Source organism: Suillus discolor, assembly GCF_016758755.1.
Source record: "Suillus discolor strain FC423 chromosome Unknown F5147scaffold_1, whole genome shotgun sequence".
NCBI lineage: Eukaryota > Fungi > Basidiomycota > Agaricomycetes > Boletales > Suillaceae > Suillus > Suillus discolor.
Window position 1 is genome coordinate 1,341,796 of NW_024541248.1, and position 18,330 is coordinate 1,360,125.

Here is an 18,330-nt window from a genome sequence, read left to right on the forward strand (position 1 = left end):
TACTAAAGCGTCGGTCTTGGCTAGAGTGAGGTAATGTACCCTGTTCTTCCGAAGAGATGGGGTTAACACTGCGTTCCTTGACAACGCAATATAGGAATTTCCATCAGGAGCTTCCGTAAATTAGGAAGATGAGTGTGTGAATGGCATCTAGATCCACTAGTATGTCGATCCTCAGTTGACTCCAGGTTAACATCGTCCAGGTGTGCTGCAGCTTGCTTGCACCATCTCTAATTTACTGGCGTTGACGCGCAACACCAGGTTAAGTTGAGGAGAAAGACAAGATGTCCCGCAGTTCCTAAAACCAACTCTAAAGTGAACCGCCAAATGCCAGACGTAAGTAACGTCTACTCGAGGCGAAGTTGGACTAGTCCCCGCTTCAGCTTCGTTTTTTTGACTTGTACTTCCATCTGAAACTTTGCACTTGGTGTGCATCCCATTCTTTTTTTAATTTTCGCTATTCGTTTCTCTCTCCATTCTTTACATCTGGCTGTATTCTCTTTGAAATGTCTTTGCTTCCGCCTCGCCGACCAAGCGTTCAGGCACCTGCAGTAGCAGCAATTCCCATCACTGTCTTGCCAATTGGTATCGGTGAAAAGATGGTCAAGTCGCGTTGCTCTGATATTTCTTTTAATCCGTATAAAACGTCGATCAAGTCTAGTTCGAGCGCCTGCATTAACGCGGCTCAGAGCAACACAATCGTAAACATCTCGAATACGAACCATTCCGGTAATAAGTTACAACCATTTCAGTATATCAAACTGAAATTCTAATATTCTTCTTTCCTCATCTCCTCTTTCTTCTTCCCCAGACGCCGCTCTCGCTAACGAGCTCGACTATATTACTGTATCAGCTCCACTCGATTCTCATTCTCAACCTCCATCTTCTCCCCGTCCAGCGGATAAGGCTTCTCGTATCCTAGGAATTGCTCATCGCAAGTCCATGGAGCCTATTCCCGCCTCTACCCGGACCTCTATCGTATCAACTCGTTCAGCACCATCAACCCCAACACAACATGCCCCAACTCTTCCTCTCACTTCTCTATATGTCGTCTCAGGGCTTCCAAAGAGTCCTCATACATGGACTCTTGCCGACCCCGATGCCGTCCTTGGTTTATCTCACTCAGAGGGTGCAGTCGCCCGTTGGTGGAGGCCCGAGGTTCTCGGTAGCACTGTGAGCCCTGGTGCCGGTGGGGGCAAGAAAAAGAAGAAAGCAAACAAGGGGGAGAGTACCGAGATCCTCAAGGGCGCAGGTGCTCTGTCAAAAGCTGAAGTAGGAAAAATGTTATCAAAAGCGCTCAAGGCACGTTCTTATCGTGTGCTTCCTATCGCTGCTGATCCTCTTCTCGTATAGCTCTCATTCACGCGTGAAGTTGAAATCATCGCGTCAACGCTTCAACCGGCGAGCACAATCCATACTTTTACGTTTACCCTTCCTGCGCCTTCCACTCCCCTCGCGCCAGCACCTTCTGAAGTGGGTTTACTTCGCGCATCGGTCCTCACCGGAACGGATCGTTCTTCCGCAACCCCCACATTTTCCTTCCCTTACACTGATGACCCATTCCTCAATGCCCGTCCTTCATCAGCATACCTCGGTCCGCCCAGCGTCCTCCCACCTCCTCCAGCATCCCCGGCATCTCCCATGTTCGAAAAACAAGCGTCAGGTGGAAATGGCGCAACAGTTACTTACCACGGTGTCTGTCTGACCGTATGGAGTCACGCTGATGCTGAGAGAAGTTCGGCAATTCGTCGCACTCTCGAGGCAGGCCGTGCTCGCAAGGAGAGTGCACAATCGCTAGTGACTACGCGGCTGAGAGCGTTGCGCTCTTCAAACCCTCCAGGGTCTTCTCAGTCCCCTGGAGATCCAGCCAGGAGAGCGAATAAAAAGGGTTTCAAAGGGCCTTGGTCGGGTACCGATGGTGAGACCGACGGCGAGGGTGCCGAAACTGATGCCGGTGCTGTCAGCGAGAGTGATTATGACGTGGCAAGTACCGTAGGTGGCCACGGCCCTGGTGAGAGTACCCTGTTCTTGCCTGGTGATACTGTATTTTGGCTCCCCTATGCACTCAGTACGTATATCTTTCGAGCTTCACGTGGAAGATTTTGATTAGTTTGTTTATTTAGCGCTGGTGTCGCGTCACCCGATCTACGATCTTATGCGTGACTACCTAACCCTTTCTTGGGCTCGTTTCTCTAAAGATGTACAGTCACACACCCTGCAGATCTCCAAAATTCTAGCGCATCCCGCTCCACGCGCTGGTGATCTCATCAAGCTCGATGCTTCATCCACGCCCATCCCCTTGACGCACTCTGCTTCCCCACAAAGTGATGACACAAACCTTGAGGTTATCGCTCGCTTCCCTGGCGGCTTGGACTTTGGCCGCGGCCTCGTCGACATCAATTTTACAATGTGGCCCCTGTTTCAAGTGCCTGAACATTGATAACATTCTCACTATATGCGAGGTTCGTCACGCTCACGGGCACCTGTTCCGTGCTGACCCGATTTCAGATTGCCCTGGCGCCGACAGGCCGCATTCTATTTTATTCTAGGCATCCTGCCATGCTCGGAGTGCGTTCTTGATGTTGGAGAACGCCCTATTGTAAAACTGACGAATTTTCAACGTAGATTGCAGTATGCACGATCAAGTACCTTGTCGAGTTGCGGGGTTGGTCTGGGATTGCCCTGCCTTCTGTCCACGCCCGAGATGCTAAGATCTATATCGACGACCCCGGACCATGGATTCTCGGCCTTGCCACTGAAGCGAGGTACAGCGTGCGTCCGAGCGCTGAGGTCTGCGTAGTTGACCTGTAAGTTATCTCATTGACTGGCAAGTACGAGAGGAGCTCAGGATAAACAGAGACATCAACTACCTGAGTTGTCCATCTCCTCCTCCCGGTGTAGTGTCTGCCAAGCAGCAACGAGACAAATATAGGCAGCGTCTTCTTATTGCATTCGAGCCGCACTATCATCCCGATCATAGCGTTCCTTCGTGAGTTCTATTCCTTCTTTGGTTCTGAATGCGAAGACCGAGGATATATGGGCGCTATTTTTAGCGAATTCAAAGAAGCTTTCCCTGCGGGTCGATTCCGCCCTGTCTGCAAGATTCAGGCGAAACGCGGTGGTGAAACTGCTGCTGTCGCAGACACAATCAAGGCACCTGACTGGTGGCATTCCACGCGGATTATCCAAGCATTTGATAGCGTGCTGCAGGATAAGGTCGGTTTTTTGCATGTAGTTTTTTATGTATACTGATAACGTTGGCCCAGTTTAAGAAGCCTTCGTTCCTCAAGCGCATCTCCTCTTTTGGTGCAGCTCGACGCATACCCAAGCTCACTCCTGCCGAGCAGCACATTCAGTTATCCATTCGCAAGCGTGCGACTGCATTTGTTGATGCTCGTGATGACCTTGAGACAAAGATCGGACGTCTTTCTCGCCGTCTCAACTTCCTCATGACAGAAGCGGATTTATGGCGGGATAAGTTTGTCACGTTCGAGCAATACGCGGAGCGCTTGAGTGCCGAGGCTGGCCAGCTGCGTAGCAAGATCGGAAAGGAGCAAAGAGAGACAAAGCGCCTAAGTGGTTTGGTCCACCTCACAGCTGCCGAGAAGGCGAAATTGCAGACACGTAAGCATCGAATGAGAACCACCCACACCGATACTTACAAAGCTTTATAGAGTTGCATGATACAGAGGCTGCGCATAAGGAAGCTCTTGTTGAGCTGGAGCGCATGCGCGAGACCATGGAAAGGATGGAGGAAGAACGTGCGGAGATGGTTGCTGAGGTCGAGGCCCAGATCGAACGTGCACTTGCTTCCATGGCTGTCGACGTCGACGAGTCTGACTATGAAGGGGATCTCGCATCTCGTCCAGGGTCACGCATGTCAGTAGCGAGGTCTACCGCCAGTGGCTCACGCTCCCGCAGAGCCAGTGACCCAATCAAGGACGGTTCGGTCGCTAGTGGATCAAGATTGCGCAGTTTCGGGACCGAATCCACCCTTGCGGAACAATACGAGAACGGTGATGAGACTCTTGTACACGGCAAAAGTGATCGTGAGACTGACACAATTGCGGAAGAGGACGAGACACCAGCGTCACCAAAGACAAAACGCTTCTCCGCAACTCAAGCTGAGTTGGTGCAAGATGGTATGATGGCCGTCGACGAGGGTATTAGCGAAAGGAGCGATAGAATCGCACAGAAAGTATTGCAGATCCAGCAGAAGGTGAAGTCTTTCGAATTGTTCTCCGCAACGCTAGAGCTAACTGAGATTTCAGCTTGAGACTGCACTGGCCTCAGAACGGGTTCAAGAATGGAAGAACAGATCTGCTGCAGCCCATAGTTCCACGGAGGATGAACGAAGCAATGATTCTGATGCCGTTCCTGTTCGTGCACGTCCAGCCAAAGGAACGAGGCTTGTAAACAACCCTCCTAGTAAAGCACGAAAGAGAACTCGTAGCAACACCGCATCCTCAACGCAAACCAGTACCATCACCCGTCGCTCAGTGGATACCATATCTTCTTCGGCTACCCCTCGCCGGGCAGCTTCTCCCCGGGCGGACCAGACAATGTCGCAGGTGGAACCCCAGGTAGAGAGCAGTGCTGATGAGGGCACTGTCGCTGGTTCCAATCAACCACTGCGTAAGATTGCCTCTGGGGCATCTCTATCTGCGCTTTCTCCTTCCGACACAGCAACACCCTCCACTCCTGCTCTTACGCCCGCTATCAGCTTCATCACAGATGACTCGGACACTGAGTTCCAGAGTGCCTATTCTACAAGTCCTCGGGATAGCTACGTCAGCTTTGATGGCCGCCAAACACCTCTCTATCACGATTCTGACGATTCCATTGAATTTACCGATCAAAGTCGCGATTACGGGAAACAGGTCGCTTCTCAGCTCATAAAAGCACCTGTTAGAGAGCGAGTCACTAGTACAGGGACGGCAATTCTTCACACTCGAACTGCCTCTTAGGGAAGATACAGTCGTGTCGAAAAGGCGGGTCCTTGAACGGCACGCTTGAATGCAATCAGTCTAATTTTATATACCTATGGCCTATACCCACCTCTACATCATCATTATTGTCATTTTGGGTTGCCCATTCTCCCCACCACGCTCGTTGCTTTCTGATCATAATTTGTCGTATTTGTTCTATCGGATTTCATGCGTTTCAACTTCATTGCATATACAGAGATCTACTTGTTCATAGTACAGATGCTAGAGAATACAGTCTTTACATTAAATCCAAAAATCTTTGCGATCTAATCATGAGTCCATTCTACGACGATTGTTGAAGGCTTTGACTACAGAAGCGATTTGACCAAAGAACCAAGCTTGAGATGTTTTATCCGGTATGAATACGAATTTGTCATGTTCTTTTCCAGATTTGTGAGTGAAACGGATGCCAGTGTCTTCCACGGCAACACCCTGCACCATGGCCAGGGGGAGATCCCAATCAAGGCGGAGCTTTTTCGACCAAAATGAAAGAACTCGTGTCGAAGTCAGTAATATGACGTTGTCACTACCAGGAGAATCTATCACCCAATCAGTTATGCTCAATAAAAAAAAATGCCAACATACCGATGTGTGCAACGTAGGCCTCTTTGCGGTATGCGCCATTGTCAAGGTCCTTCATCCAATACTGACCCAAGGCTTCACGAGCAGAGAATGACTGGTAAACGGAGCTTAGTGTATGAGACCCAATGCTCAAAAAGGTTACTTGCCACCAAAATGCCATCCGATGGGACGTGCCTTGGCTGTGAACATGGTGGTATAAAGGGCAATTCGCGTGGAAAAGGTAACTACTTACTAGACGAACACGGTCTCGCTCTGGCTTGTCAAACACAGTTGTTGTATTTCGGATCCCTGAGAGGCGCACGATAAGCTATCCTTGTGTGGCAAACATGACAAGACCGACCTTCGGATAAGTTGGACGCGAGGTCAAAGACCCCAACGGCCGGTTTGGTAACAACGCTATAGAACAAACAAGATCAACAAAACATACTGTGTAGTCTTCTTGACTTACCCCACAAGGCCCTTTCCAACGCCCTTGAAGAAGCCAAGTGCTCCTTCTGTTTCAGCACCTTGTATGGGTTTTGTCTGGCAAGGCTCAGTTAGACACAGCAACAAAAGGATCGAGTGGAAAAGACCTACAACGATCCCTTCCATTGCGCTAACAACGCTACTGGCAAAGGCTTCGCCCCCTGCCGCAACACCATAGCTGGCATTCAAGGTCAGTCGCTTACGCTTAATCAAAAAAATTTACTCTCACATAGCATGGCGCGGGCGATTGCGCCGCTGATTCATTCTACGTTGAGCCTGGTACTCAGAATCAAAAGTTGCTGCAGATAGTCCTGGAAGATATCATAAGTGACGATTCATATGATCTAATTCAAATTTGGACCTTTGCCAACACTGCTGGTGAACTTGGTCATACTATCTGATAAGCCAAACACCGTTTTCTTCACAAAGCTAGCGGCACCCTGGTAGAGGATTAATTGAGATACTCCACGAGTATTATTCGTCTCGTACCTTGGCAATTCCAATCCCTAGCTCCTTGTTGCCATGCATGACAACCCCATTGTATGGGGCATAGAAAATATCTGACACGCCAGAGCTTACGTTCGTGAAGAGCCCAACAGGATTTCCAATAAAATCGGCTGATCCGAGGATGCGGTATAGCTGACGGAGAACATCCTGACGGTAATGGTAAGTGATTCTAGCTTGCAGTTCAGGTAATGTCAGTCTCATGTCCTTGATGGCCAGTGCATTCAACTCCAACGGCGCATCATTGATGTTACCCAAGGTCATTGTCAATGCATTTACGACAACAGCTAGAGGGTTGCGAATGCTGAGCCTGAAGGGAAAGAATTAGTGCATGTATAATTTGCAGACAAAGTTGAGGCGCAATTCGTACTTTTCTTCGCTGCTAACTCTTTCGGTGCGCATGAATGAGAGAGATAGTTGTATTGGTTGAAGTTCCAAAACTTCAAAGTACACAACCTGACCAGCGGTAGAAAGGTGAGGTTCTGGTATTTCGTCTGGATGTTGTATCAAAACACTGGTCCCGCATGTAAGCCGAAAGAAAGGCGGTATGATCGAATTCTACACTCACTCCTCAGTGTTCTCCTCCCACGAGACGCCCTGGATTTGTGCAAGATCATATATGGCGAAAAGCAGATCTTCGTCTCCTTCAATGGTCAACGCCTGGAGGAGTATAGAGCAATACTTGACGAATAGGACACCGTGTTCTGAATTTACAGTCTGAGTGCAGTTTTGGAACTAAGAAAAGAAGTTTTGCTGACCTTGGTCTTTGAGCCAAATCACTGAACCCTGTATTGTCGGGAGAACTGCAACACCACTGGCTTCCTTGGATATTGGGCTAGGCTGAAGAATGACTGGGTATAGCGCGTCATGCAGCTGGTTGTCTATCTGTAGTGAGCCACAGGACAGGTTCAAAGACTGTGCAACAGGGCTGTTGCTGTACTCGAACTTCAAAGACTCGATGGATGTATAAACAACTTCAACCATCCTGCGGTTAACCAACGATATTGCTATTCCTGCGAACTCCACGTTGAATGACAATATCGGAGAGACGTCTTCCATGATCGCCTCAAAACCTTCTGTGCTGCTGGTCATGGTGTCGGACCGTGACAGAGAGCTCGAACTGTGAAGTTTCGGCTTGTAGAGGCTATGCTCAGCAACATATGGTGTGATGCGTAATATCTGTTGATGTCCATCCGCTCTTACGTCCAATGAAACAGCACGGGTCCTTTTACGCTCCTAGGTTGCATATTAGTAACTAATCGGACTTGAGGGGAAGTGAAGGTACATAGAACTTGAATGGCACGAGAACACCAATTTCCATAATGTCCACAATGCGGGAAGCATCGTTTATCGTGAGTATGATCTTCTTTTCCCTGGCAGCAGGCTGGTCCCAGGCATATGGCATGCTTGAACGAGGCCCTAACTTGTATCGTGGGGTGGTCGATTTTACCACGTCAGCATCACCACGTTTGGGATCCTGCGGAGTCAACATTGAGGACGTATTTTCAGGCGTAAAGGAGTTGGGAAACACATACGCATTGTATCATGGAGACAGAGACATCGCTGTCGTTCTCGATAACAAAGGGCCACTTTTCCGTAGCAGACAGTATTACGAATATTGTGGATCCATCAATCACGACGTCAGCCTTCACTACCTGCATATCACCGTCTGGGAGTCCGACGCGAAGGTGAACAGAACCTATGTCTTCGATGTTTATGGGTGCAGACCTGAGGCATTGTCAGGACGGTACCAGAGACAATATAACCGGGATATTACCACTGAGAATTGAGTCCAGGATATGCAATAGTAAGCATTTTCTCCCGGCTGACACGCATGATCTGCATTGGACAACGTTCGCCTGGGTCGAGTATTGCGCGTCCTCTGGGCGGTGCGCCATGCTCGCGGAAGCATATGGGATCAGGCAGGTTGTTCTTGATGAGGAACCTTGGGGCGAGGGTTATGACCTTGGTAAGTTTGTATTTCCCCAATCCTTCAGTCCACGACAGTCCAATGTGAAACTCCTCTGCTTTTTGCCTTGAGGACGGTATAACCATCTCAGTTTCCACAGAGGGGGCCTCTAGACTGAAGACCTAAAGGGTAACGTTTGAATCTAGTGGACATAGCTTCCCATCATTTGACTGTACCTTCGACCAGCCAGATTCACCAACTTTGAACACAAATGCTTGACCGTTGTCATAGGGGTGTGACAATACTGGTGAGACGATAAGTCCATCGTAAGAAGAAAAGTGTAGATACCCACAAAATGGAACTGGTTTGGAAATGACATCTAGTGAACAGTCAGCAAGCCATGGTAAATCGTTGACTGGAATTTACCGAGTCTAGTATCAGCGGCAATCTCGACAGGGGACATCGCTCGATGGGAGCGTGCAGCCTTCACAGCAAAAGGTAACCCCGTCTTGTTAATGACGAGATACGGGCAATATATCTGCACTTTGAAGGCACCACCAGACTCAGGATAGCGTCTAGGAATATATATAAGTTGTAGAAGTGAAAAGATAGGGATGTAGGACGAACACGTAGTTTAGACGTAAATCAAATTTACGATTACTCTGGTCCCGCAGACTTAAACGAGACTCTACTTCAAAGTCCGAATTCCGGTCAGTGTTGATGATGGCGAAGTCGCTGGGCTTGAAGACTAGTGTCTGCGTGAGTGAACGTACTCGGATGAGCCATTGGACTCACTCGTATCCTGGACTTCCGCATTCAATAGGATTAAATGACCTAATTCCACAGAATGCACAGGCATGACACCACCCTTTCTGAGGTAGCTCTTCCAATTTTGATTAGCGTCTTTGTCATATATTCGATACTGGATATTATAAGGCAGTAGGTTCTCGAGCTCGATTGGGGCACGGAGTTTGAGTTTAATTTTCGGTGGTTTCCTGAACCGCAAAAAGGAACTAGTTAGTGGTGGGGATGCAGCAGAAACATAAAGACATTTTCACCGTGTTCCAGGCTCATTCGAGTCACTTTGTGCCCACGCTTGAAATCGAAAGGGGGCTTCTTGCTGGTCATTGTGAGGGCAACTTATTGTAAGACTCTTCTTGGTAATGAGGTCGTCAAAACGTATGGAGGAGCACCATCTATACCCGAACCCCTCTTTGAAGGACTAATGAGCATGCTGCGCAAGTTTCGAGTGAATGTATACGCACGATCTGGCTGCAGTCGGATCCTGTTCTGAGTTACTGCTTCTATGGGCAGAGCGTAATCCTGGCCAGGGGCTGAAAACGATTAACCACCGAATGACAAGCGCTTTTCAGTACCGACCTATCTTTTCTAACGAGTAGACTGGATGTCCCGTATGATCTACCAGCATAAGTTCCAGTGGATAGAAGGTCTGATTCTCGACCAGATACGTGGAACGGAGCGTAACAATTTTTACGTTGTCTTCAACCGATACAACGCATAACAAGCGATCAGCGTATTTCTCCATTCGAGGGCGAAGGGAGAACGTAAATTCTCCTTCTCTGTCCACTGGTATACCTCGCAGCGCTTCCCATGGCTTGCCGACAATCTGTATGGCAATGTTGTGTTGTTCGGAGATTGAGACATGCTGCAAGAGCAAAGTAAAAACAGCACCACTGAAACGCACAAGTTTACTTGCCTCGCGCATTATCTTCCAGTCATCAAACCTCCAGTCTATAGTTTGATCATTTGTAATCTTGATTGCACTGGCATCCTTTGAGTCGCGACTGGCATCATCGTCAGACCACACGAAGAGAGGGGATCCAGTGCGGTTCCTGATACGGTATGGTGCAAAGCTTCCGCGGGCCTTCTGTAGCAAGACTTGTCCTTCCTTGCCCCACATATTGGCAGACGTGACAGCAAGCTCCACAAAGGCAGTACTGACATTGAGGTCTAAACGTTCTTGCGCTGACACCGATACCTTGAATTCACTCGATCGTTGATCCCGGCCAACCTAAGATATATAAATATTAACCTAATTCCTAGTTTCAATAGACTCACGGAAAGAGTGAAAGCCCATGGATCGATTACTGCATATTTTACTTAGCACAAGAAGACATGTGAAAATAATGCCACTTACAAGGTTCCCAATGTGAATTTGACAAGTTCCAGTAGCTGATTTGGGTCGCAAGGGTAGCAGTGGCGCGAAGCTAGTAGTGAATAATTAAATCATGAGACTAGCACGGGGCTGTTCTTTACGTACATCTCCAGACCAATCACGAGCACCGACGATAAATGGCTTGATCTTCAAGTGAAGCATGGGCTGCTCATGCATGTCGCCTATGAGAATCAGACGGAATCCATCAAATGATGCTTTTAGCTGAGAAGATGTGTTAATAACCAAGCCAGTGAATCTTATCTCGACGGACCTGTTCCTTCGATACCAAAACGCGGGCCTCCCCGATAGCATATCTATGGCTTCTCGTGGCATTAGACCGTGATGCTTGACTGAGCCCCTCGTATGGTTGTGCGATCTTCGTGCTAGCAGTGCTAGTCACGAAAGAGTTATCTTGAGATTTGCCATAAAGGTCTACCGCTTTGCTAGCGATGGTGGTGATCAACATGATATCTCGGTAGGAGGCTCGAAACACAATAGGTTTGACAGCAAGTTCCATGCTCGTCATCTGTTCTCGTGTTGATGATTGACTATCCATAGAAAAGGTTAAATCAACATCATCCAAGAAGCGTACAGTATCAGCATCGGCGCCCATGCGGATAAGCGACATCCCTAGTCGATTGACAGTCAACGCAAGAATCCTCTACGCCATCATTCTTAGCACCGTGGTGATACAAAGAAAAAAGAACACACTTGTTGTAACAGCAGGATTTGGTCAATGTACAACCTGAGCGCCTGGGAGTTCGCATCTTCATCATTCTCTAGCACACTAACCGAAACATCGTGCAGTTCGAGTCGGAAATCAAGTCGAGATTGCGGTGACTCGCGCTGAGACTCAGCCGTAGATGCGTGGTCAATATCGACTGGGGCGTCCTGCTGAAACGCGCTCATAAAGAACTCCAATAATGCGATGACAGGCTCAATAGCCAGAATGACGTGTGGTGAATCCACAGTCAGAATGACCATTGAAGAGCTGCCTGACGTCGTGTAGAGAACCATGAATTGGTTACGGTCATGATCCGCCGCAGGTATGATTTCACGGAACTTGGACCCTCCTAGGCGGGTATTGCTCATTGTGAATGACTTCAGCACAACTTGTGCCTCCGCAGCGCCATCAGATATCGATTTGTAGCGCAAGCTGCTACCATTGAGGGCAAAACGCGCTATGCCATGGTCTTCGAGATTTTCTTCGCGGGTCGCCAAACTATCGTACAAATGTAACTTCACCATCTTGACAGAAGCGACCAGATCCACGGTCGTCCACGCGCGAATACCGTCAGCTACGTGGAGTTCGGGCTCGAGGTCCACTAGATGATGGCTGGTAGTACCGCCGCTGTCACTGCTACTCACGGGCGATGCTAACTCCAGTGCCTGGGCATTTCCTTCCGGTGAAGCGACCAAAACCTTGGGTATGGACTGCGCGAACTTCATGAGAAGAATGTATTGAGTCTGTGTCAAGTACAGCTTGACATCAGATATCTTCACTGCAATCTGATGTTTTCTCGCTATTAGAAAGGCTATAACGGTAGAAAAAATGCGTTACCTGAGTGTCTGGAAGTTCACTCTCCTGCGATCGATCTATTCCGCTAGTTTGAATCACATTCGCAATAATATCAATGTCGTCGACCATCTTGAGCATAGAGGATGCTCCATCATAAAAGATGTCGGACACTAGCTGGATACCACGTAAACTGGCAGTGATTTTACTAGCATCAGCCTCGTGTGAATTACGAGCGCTAATCTCTCCCAGTCGCATGACCAAGACGTCTTGCAGACGGCTAGGATCCGAAGGGAAAACAATGATTGGTGTCTTGACGGAGACGTCAAATTGCATTCTCTCAATCTCCGAAGCTCTCTGAACTGCGGCGTCACGCGCAGCATCATAAAGCACCTTGAGTTTTGCTAGCTTGGTAACGAAGAGATAAATGTCATGCAGAGGCTGCTCCAAAAAGTGGACTTTCAGAGATCCGACATTTAGAGAAAAAGTGGAGTTAAAGCCCAAGGTCGAGGTTTCTGCGGTATCAAGAGTTTGATAACGGAATTCCGCAAAGTTTTTGCCTTCGATCGACAATATCTGTTTGAATTGCGGCCTGGCAAGTTCCTTTGAGCGATCGTCACTTAACGCAAGGCTTCCTAAGCGACCCGTGATTCCCATCGTGTTCGCACGGAGGAGTAACTGGACGTCTGCTGTAGATAAAGAAAGAGTGGCCAAGCTATCGAGGTCGTTGAGGAGTAGAACTACATGTGGCTGTGAGGGCGCTGCTGGTGGATCTGAATAAAAGACAGACCTTGCACACTATCAAGTCTGACAGATACTCTGATGGTTCCCGTGTCGTTAGCAGGCGGAGCTAACCCCTCTTCATCTGAGATAACGATCGCACTTGGAGTTGTGTTCGCAGGCTGCTCTGGGCTTTGAGGAACAAACGTCGTCATGATGAAGTCATAAAGTGACACAACTGGTTCTGGTGCAGCGTGGAATATAAACGTGGATAGTTGGACATCAACACTTTGGTCGATGCTTTCGTAGACGGTTACAAATTCGGGTGAATTCTTCTGGACTCGTTTGTACGATATCTTCATGAGATCTTTAATGACTGAACCTGTGCTTTCTGAAGACATCAGTTGAATGGGATCTCCGGCGGCTTGCACGACGTTCATTGCCAGTGATCTGGAATACGTGTTATTGACTCGAGCTCAGAAAGGTTTGTACGCCGTACCTCAAATTGATATCCACATTCATATTGAATTTGAGAAGAGAGAACGCGAGTCGGAACTGCTGGAAGATGACTTCCCCAAGTGGTTTCTCATTACCGTCGTTACTAGACTTTGAGATAGCCCCACGAAGGGTATCAACTTCAAAATCAAGCTCAAAGATGTGTTGTCGGATTTCAGGATGCTAAAAAAAGGTAAAAATACGGGACATGGAGGACGAACATGATCTACCTCGAGCGAGCCATCGCTTGCTTCAAAGAACAAATCATCTCTGTGTGTCGATGCGGATTCGCTGTCGACACCATCATGATCATCTACATTGTATTCTGTGTCAACAGGTCCAAACAGACCACCTGACAAAGGCAACACAAGTGGTGCAGTGTCGATGTGCATCTGGGGAGGTTTCTGGTCGCCGCCTTCATCAAAGTTTGGAATCGCAACATCTATAATGCGCATTAAAGACTTGTACTTGGCGTCGGAAATGTTCACTTGAAGACTGGGCAATTTTCCGGAAATTTTGAATCGAGCGAGATTAACAGCGGACGGTACAATGGAGTTTTGCACCAGCAAATTGATGTTTATGCGTTCCAGTAGATGGAGTGTGTCGCTCTTCTCAGAAGTGAGAGCATTACGACAAGCTTGCAGGTCGTTGCCCAAGACAAACTGAACGATAACATTAGACTTATTTATGCCATCCTGGCGTGGACTAACCTGAGCTGCCTGAAGTTTGAGCAACATCTTATCATACATTAGGGACTCCAATCTCTTGTAGTCGTCCTCGTTGTACGGCTGGTTCCGTTTTGCATGTATCTCTCGCAGAGCACCTTTATCGGCCAAATCGCTCTCGACAGCTATGTGGCCAGCATCGATGACGAGATGACTGCATTGGTGCGTGGTGACGCTAAAGTAACAAGTCAGTTTGGTAACTTCGATACTACGGGTTCGGAGAACGCACTCTTCTGGAATGATGATGATGGGTGAGTTCATATCCAGTTGAAGATCAATGGTTTTATGAGTTTGCAAGGCATACTCTAAACCAGCCCGAGTCTCCTTTCGTAAGCCCTCTAGTGTCTGGCTTGCTACGTTCTTGGAGTGAAAGTATGAGATCTTTTTGTCTGAGCAATCCCAAAGAGCACCTACTAATAAAGCTTCAACCGATTCCAACTGACTCTCGGGTGGGCGAAAGAACTTGAAAATGGCTTCGACATACCCCCTGTGATAAATTATTTCCATGTGACGCATGCGGGCTGTGAGGGCAGTGTCGGCACGTTCATCGAGAGGATTGCTCTCAAATTTCACGAAGAAAAACGGATCTTCAGCTTCCCCGTGCTCAATAGCCTTGGCACCTTCTGGGGTCTTGACTCGAACTATCTGTCGATGCAGTGTATTCTTGGTCGTCCCATCAAAAACACTAAATCCTCTCAAGGATACAGATGCCTCAAAATTGTCCGGTCTTTGGATGATTTCGGCACGAAACGAGTCGAAGACCGTGGAGATAACTTCGGTAGCTTTCCCGCTCGGATCCACCTTTAGTGCAAATGACCCCTTCTTGAGTTCCGCAACCACTCGAGCCTTGAGGGCATCTCGGGGCGCCTCGAACGAGTCGACAATGGCCGATTTCTCATCGTAATCAAGCACGTCATAGAGCTGCCTGCGTTGCTCCTCTGTCATTTCACCTCCAAAAGCGGGGTCGTCTTTCGGCTGATCTGCCTGAGACCCCCAGAGCCAGGATAGCCAACCACCAGACTGTTGTTGCTGTTGTGTAGCACGGTCTTCCTCAAGCCTTTTCCTTTGCTCCATGTCCTTTCGTAGACGGGAACGGGCAATTGACCTGTAGAAGCGGATGTCCTCGTATGACAACTTACATTCCAATGCATTGAGCAACGCAGTGTCCTGAAAAGCATAATCGTACATTTCATAGCGTGGAACAAAACAAAACGTACGGATTCGCGTAATGAATTCACCGTCTTCTTCTCGAATAACTCGACATATTTGTTACGGTCGTCTCGACGTTCCGCAAAGTATGCCCAAGTCCATTTACGACGTCGGTCGTGCACACCATCTAAAATCGCCCGGGAAGCAAAGCGTAGCAATGCCCTTGCGCGGTTTGCTTTGAACTCCTCGTCGCTTGGGCGAAGTTTCCTGTACTGGGTGGAGAACACACGATTAATATCAACATCGCCTAGTTCAAAATGTTTTTACCTGATGCTGACGGAGATATACGTGATACATGTCAGCCAAAGATATGGCATCTCGATATTGGTTGTCATCAAAGGCGATACCGATCTGATCAAACAGCAACTGTACGTCGAAGTGTGGTGTGTTCTTATCAAGTTTGTGATTCATAACAATCTGATGGACAATCATATATTGAACGCGCCTAGTAGCTGTTGGCAACTTACTCTTCCCTCACCCGATACCGGGCTGAGAATGAATTGATGGGAGGACTGGTGATCCTTTTGTGATATCTAGCTAGGAGGTCAAATCTGATGGTGTGAAATAAAATCAAACTAACCATGGCAATAAACTTCTCTTTGGCTGCAGACAGGGGCAGCCCTGCCATACTTTGCGAGTCTGTATCAAAATATACCGCTAGTGACTCCAGCCTAGCCAACTAAAAGAATCCAAGCTCAGTTGTGCCACCCTTCACTTCATCTAGCTGCCTACCTTGTGTATTGCACCGGCGGTACTTTCTATGAAAGCCGGTTGCCATTCCTCGTTGACCGACACCGCTGTGAAACCTGCCAACGTGATGCCCGCGGCGAAAGGATGCTAATATTGTATGTCATATAATGATTTCCGAGGTGCGTGTGTCCTACATACGCCAGGAACGCTCATATTGTCTTCGTACCGTATGTGAATGTTCTTTACGGTCACCTGCAAGTTGTTGATTATCTTAGCCGTTAATGAAGCCCAGAGACCCTGCGACTGCGGAGATTCCTCTGGAACAGTGATTGTCATCTGATGGTCATACCATACCAATGTAGCAATAGCAAACCTAAGGAAACTCCCACTTGACCACGCATATGCAAAAGTTCTGCATTCTCCAACCGCTCAAGTTTGGCGGCCTGTGCTCGCTGTGCTTCCTCCTCCGGATCTATGTTTGTTTGCGGAGATGGTACAACAAGCAGATACACATCTTCAATCAATATCTCGACAGGCTGGTTGCCAAGGTTCATCCAATGGAGAGACAGCGTGAATGTCCCGAGGTGGCCTGAAGAGAGGCCTGGGTGAGCTCACGCAATGCCATTGACGTGTGATAGTACCTTCGAGAACATCGACTGGGAGTCTGAATTTATCCAAGGCGCCCTTCTTGAGGCGTAAGTTGCGTAGCGTTAATTGACCTGGAGTTGGATCAAAATCGCCATATGGACGAGCGACAAGTCAACGCTACCTTGCCCAATACCGTAGTTCACTTGATTCATATCAAGGTTCTCGACATACGGGGCGAGTATCCTATTGAACAACTAGACGAGACACAATTATATTCAAGGATATGTGGAGCTGGAATTTCTTGATGACGCACCACATTCAAGACTTCTTTTCCGGGGTCCAACCACCACATTGTGGGGATGGTTGATGGTATCGAGTTATACTGATATCGGATTAAAATACACCTGAATTTTTCTGTAGTTGGACCTGAGTTACTAGTGAGAGATGGAGGTCGTTTTGTGGCAGACTTCACCGCGCGGAACGAAGAGGGTAGGGGGCACACTTACTAAATTTGGAGAATATTACATCAACTCATTAAACGCGGCCGGAGAATGGAAGTAAATATCGGAGTTAAACCGGGTTAGGCCGGTCATAGGATGTGTATGTATATATACATACCTCCTGAAATGTGTACGATAGTGCACCTCGAGGCTGAGGTTATTCCTTTCGAAGATAATTTATCGGATCATTCCAACTATCTTCTCACATTTAAGTGATAGTCCATTTATGCCGTTGGTTCCGTTCAATCCCGCTAGTCCGGGTCTATCCGCGTGACCTCTGAATGCTACTTAGTATATTTGAGGGTCGTGTGAGCACTTGTTCCTCGTCTCCCTTTCAACACCCAACCTCTCTCTGCAAGCATATAAAAGTGTATCATGGTGTCTGTCGTTCCCAGATCCTTCTCTATGCCTTCTCCGACTGCCAAGCAGGAGCTGCAGCTGAATGAGGTCAGTCATCGTTAGATTCAAGGTCCTTCCGCGGTACTTATTCGGCGTCCTTTGTGTTAAGTTGGGCAGCCTTACCGATGCTGTGGAGCCATTCGCAAGGTATTATTCGTTGATTTTATCTTATTTTGGCCGCTCATGCAAAGAATCAATGCGATCTTACTCAGGCTCCTAAGCCAGACTGGTCGTTCCGTGAGGCTGCATTGTTCTGTGCCCATGTGGTCATCTCCTTCTGATACATGTATGTGGTTCGCATTTATGAATTCAAAGTTGTTTGACCCACTCGAAAAATAGGCCTTGATTTACACGACCTTCACGACTTACGCTCACGAGTTCTTCTTTTCGTTCATGATCTCTTAGAGTCTTTGCATTCAGCGGGGGTTGGTCACCGCGTTTGACCTGTATCACATTTCTAACAGATGTACCAGATTTCCGCATCCTATCGACTTGCTCCCTCAAACTCTTCTCTCTGTTTCATCTGTGCATTGCCGACTGAGCTCAGTGCCCCAAAGGTGAGGTCAGCTGCAGTCGAAATTCTGCAGAATGCGAATATACATGCAAGGTATGGCAAATTTGAATATTTAAAGTCGTATCTCACCACAACGCAGGGAGAAGGTTTTATTGGCTGACCTGGAGTGCGGCCCCGCATTGATCATTTCCTAATCCCTGTAACTTTTATGAGAACATCAAAACATCGTATAATATACATCTACACCCTTTGCATTGTTATCTGTACCATTAAATGAAGCAATCTCATATTTTGCAACAATCTTGAATGTTGGGTTCTACCTTCCAAGGATGGAAAGCTTGGTTCAAACTAGC

General features: G+C 47.9%; 3 protein-coding genes across 3 annotated transcripts; 2 read left to right on the forward strand and 1 right to left on the reverse strand.

Moving 5' to 3' along the window:
• The first annotated feature begins 697 nt into the window (after window positions 1-697).
• F5147DRAFT_663582 (DENN domain-containing protein) lies at window positions 698-5,244 on the forward strand. The gene is made up of 10 exons (XM_041434901.1): window positions 698-1,299; window positions 1,351-2,065; window positions 2,121-2,422; window positions 2,506-2,565; window positions 2,623-2,804; window positions 2,855-2,986; window positions 3,051-3,213; window positions 3,264-3,621; window positions 3,672-4,216; window positions 4,269-5,244. The coding sequence occupies exons 1-10, from the start codon at window positions 940-942 to the stop codon at window positions 4,962-4,964; spliced, it is 3,513 nt and encodes a 1,170-aa protein (XP_041300253.1). The 5' UTR covers window positions 698-939; the 3' UTR covers window positions 4,965-5,244.
• Window positions 5,245-17,040, reverse strand: F5147DRAFT_749822 (vacuolar protein sorting-associated protein 13). Its single transcript, XM_041440145.1, has 47 exons — window positions 16,878-17,040; window positions 16,746-16,818; window positions 16,618-16,695; window positions 16,350-16,565; window positions 16,175-16,293; window positions 16,019-16,123; window positions 15,867-15,965; window positions 15,754-15,819; window positions 15,554-15,703; window positions 15,295-15,498; window positions 14,492-15,244; window positions 14,307-14,437; window positions 14,063-14,252; window positions 13,583-14,014; window positions 13,357-13,535; window positions 12,928-13,307; window positions 12,183-12,877; window positions 11,333-12,130; window positions 10,893-11,282; window positions 10,727-10,843; window positions 10,604-10,673; window positions 10,525-10,553; window positions 10,163-10,477; window positions 9,826-10,111; window positions 9,711-9,779; window positions 9,504-9,657; window positions 9,241-9,440; window positions 9,073-9,193; window positions 8,872-9,020; window positions 8,798-8,824; window positions 8,682-8,749; window positions 8,314-8,627; window positions 8,072-8,264; window positions 7,822-8,013; window positions 7,295-7,772; window positions 7,105-7,240; window positions 6,907-7,050; window positions 6,522-6,846; window positions 6,394-6,472; window positions 6,262-6,343; window positions 6,144-6,210; window positions 6,016-6,089; window positions 5,908-5,963; window positions 5,800-5,855; window positions 5,714-5,746; window positions 5,571-5,661; window positions 5,245-5,524 (listed from the first exon to the last, which is right to left on the reverse strand). Exons 1-47 carry the CDS (start codon window positions 16,914-16,916, stop codon window positions 5,256-5,258), a joined length of 9,291 nt encoding a protein of 3,096 aa, XP_041300254.1. The 5' UTR covers window positions 16,917-17,040; the 3' UTR covers window positions 5,245-5,255.
• Window positions 17,041-17,315: 275 nt separating this feature from the next.
• F5147DRAFT_832069 (uncharacterized protein) lies at window positions 17,316-18,280 on the forward strand. The gene is made up of 6 exons (XM_041443793.1): window positions 17,316-17,511; window positions 17,573-17,610; window positions 17,676-17,749; window positions 17,803-17,888; window positions 17,937-18,070; window positions 18,117-18,280. The coding sequence occupies exons 1-6, from the start codon at window positions 17,440-17,442 to the stop codon at window positions 18,169-18,171; spliced, it is 459 nt and encodes a 152-aa protein (XP_041300255.1). The 5' UTR covers window positions 17,316-17,439; the 3' UTR covers window positions 18,172-18,280.
• The last annotated feature ends 50 nt before the right edge of the window (window positions 18,281-18,330 follow it).

What these genes read in the sequence shown, in the direction of transcription:
- F5147DRAFT_663582 (XM_041434901.1), top strand. Translation starts at nt 940, where the DNA reads ATGGAGCCTATTCCCGCCTCTACCCGGACCTCTATCGTATCAACTCGT. An exon ending in GGCATCCTGCCATGCTCGGA is followed by an intron (nt 2,566 to 2,622) that starts GTGCGTTCTTGA and finishes TTTTCAACGTAG; the next exon opens with ATTGCAGTATGCACGATCAA. An exon ending in GAGGTCTGCGTAGTTGACCT is followed by an intron (nt 2,805 to 2,854) that starts GTAAGTTATCTC and finishes CAGGATAAACAG; the next exon opens with AGACATCAACTACCTGAGTT.
- F5147DRAFT_749822 (XM_041440145.1), bottom strand. Translation starts at nt 16,916, where the DNA reads ATGTGGTGGTTGGACCCCGGAAAAGAAGTCTTGAATGTG. An exon ending in ATCATCATCATTCCAGAAGA is followed by an intron (nt 14,253 to 14,306) that starts GTGCGTTCTCCG and finishes TTGTTACTTTAG; the next exon opens with CGTCACCACGCACCAATGCA. An exon ending in AAATCCTGCTGTTACAACAA is followed by an intron (nt 11,283 to 11,332) that starts GTGTGTTCTTTT and finishes ATGATGGCGTAG; the next exon opens with AGGATTCTTGCGTTGACTGT.
- F5147DRAFT_832069 (XM_041443793.1), top strand. Translation starts at nt 17,440, where the DNA reads ATGGTGTCTGTCGTTCCCAGATCCTTCTCTATGCCTTCTCCGACTGCC. An exon ending in GTCATCTCCTTCTGATACAT is followed by an intron (nt 17,750 to 17,802) that starts GTATGTGGTTCG and finishes CTCGAAAAATAG; the next exon opens with GCCTTGATTTACACGACCTT. An exon ending in AATGCGAATATACATGCAAG is followed by an intron (nt 18,071 to 18,116) that starts GTATGGCAAATT and finishes ACCACAACGCAG; the next exon opens with GGAGAAGGTTTTATTGGCTG.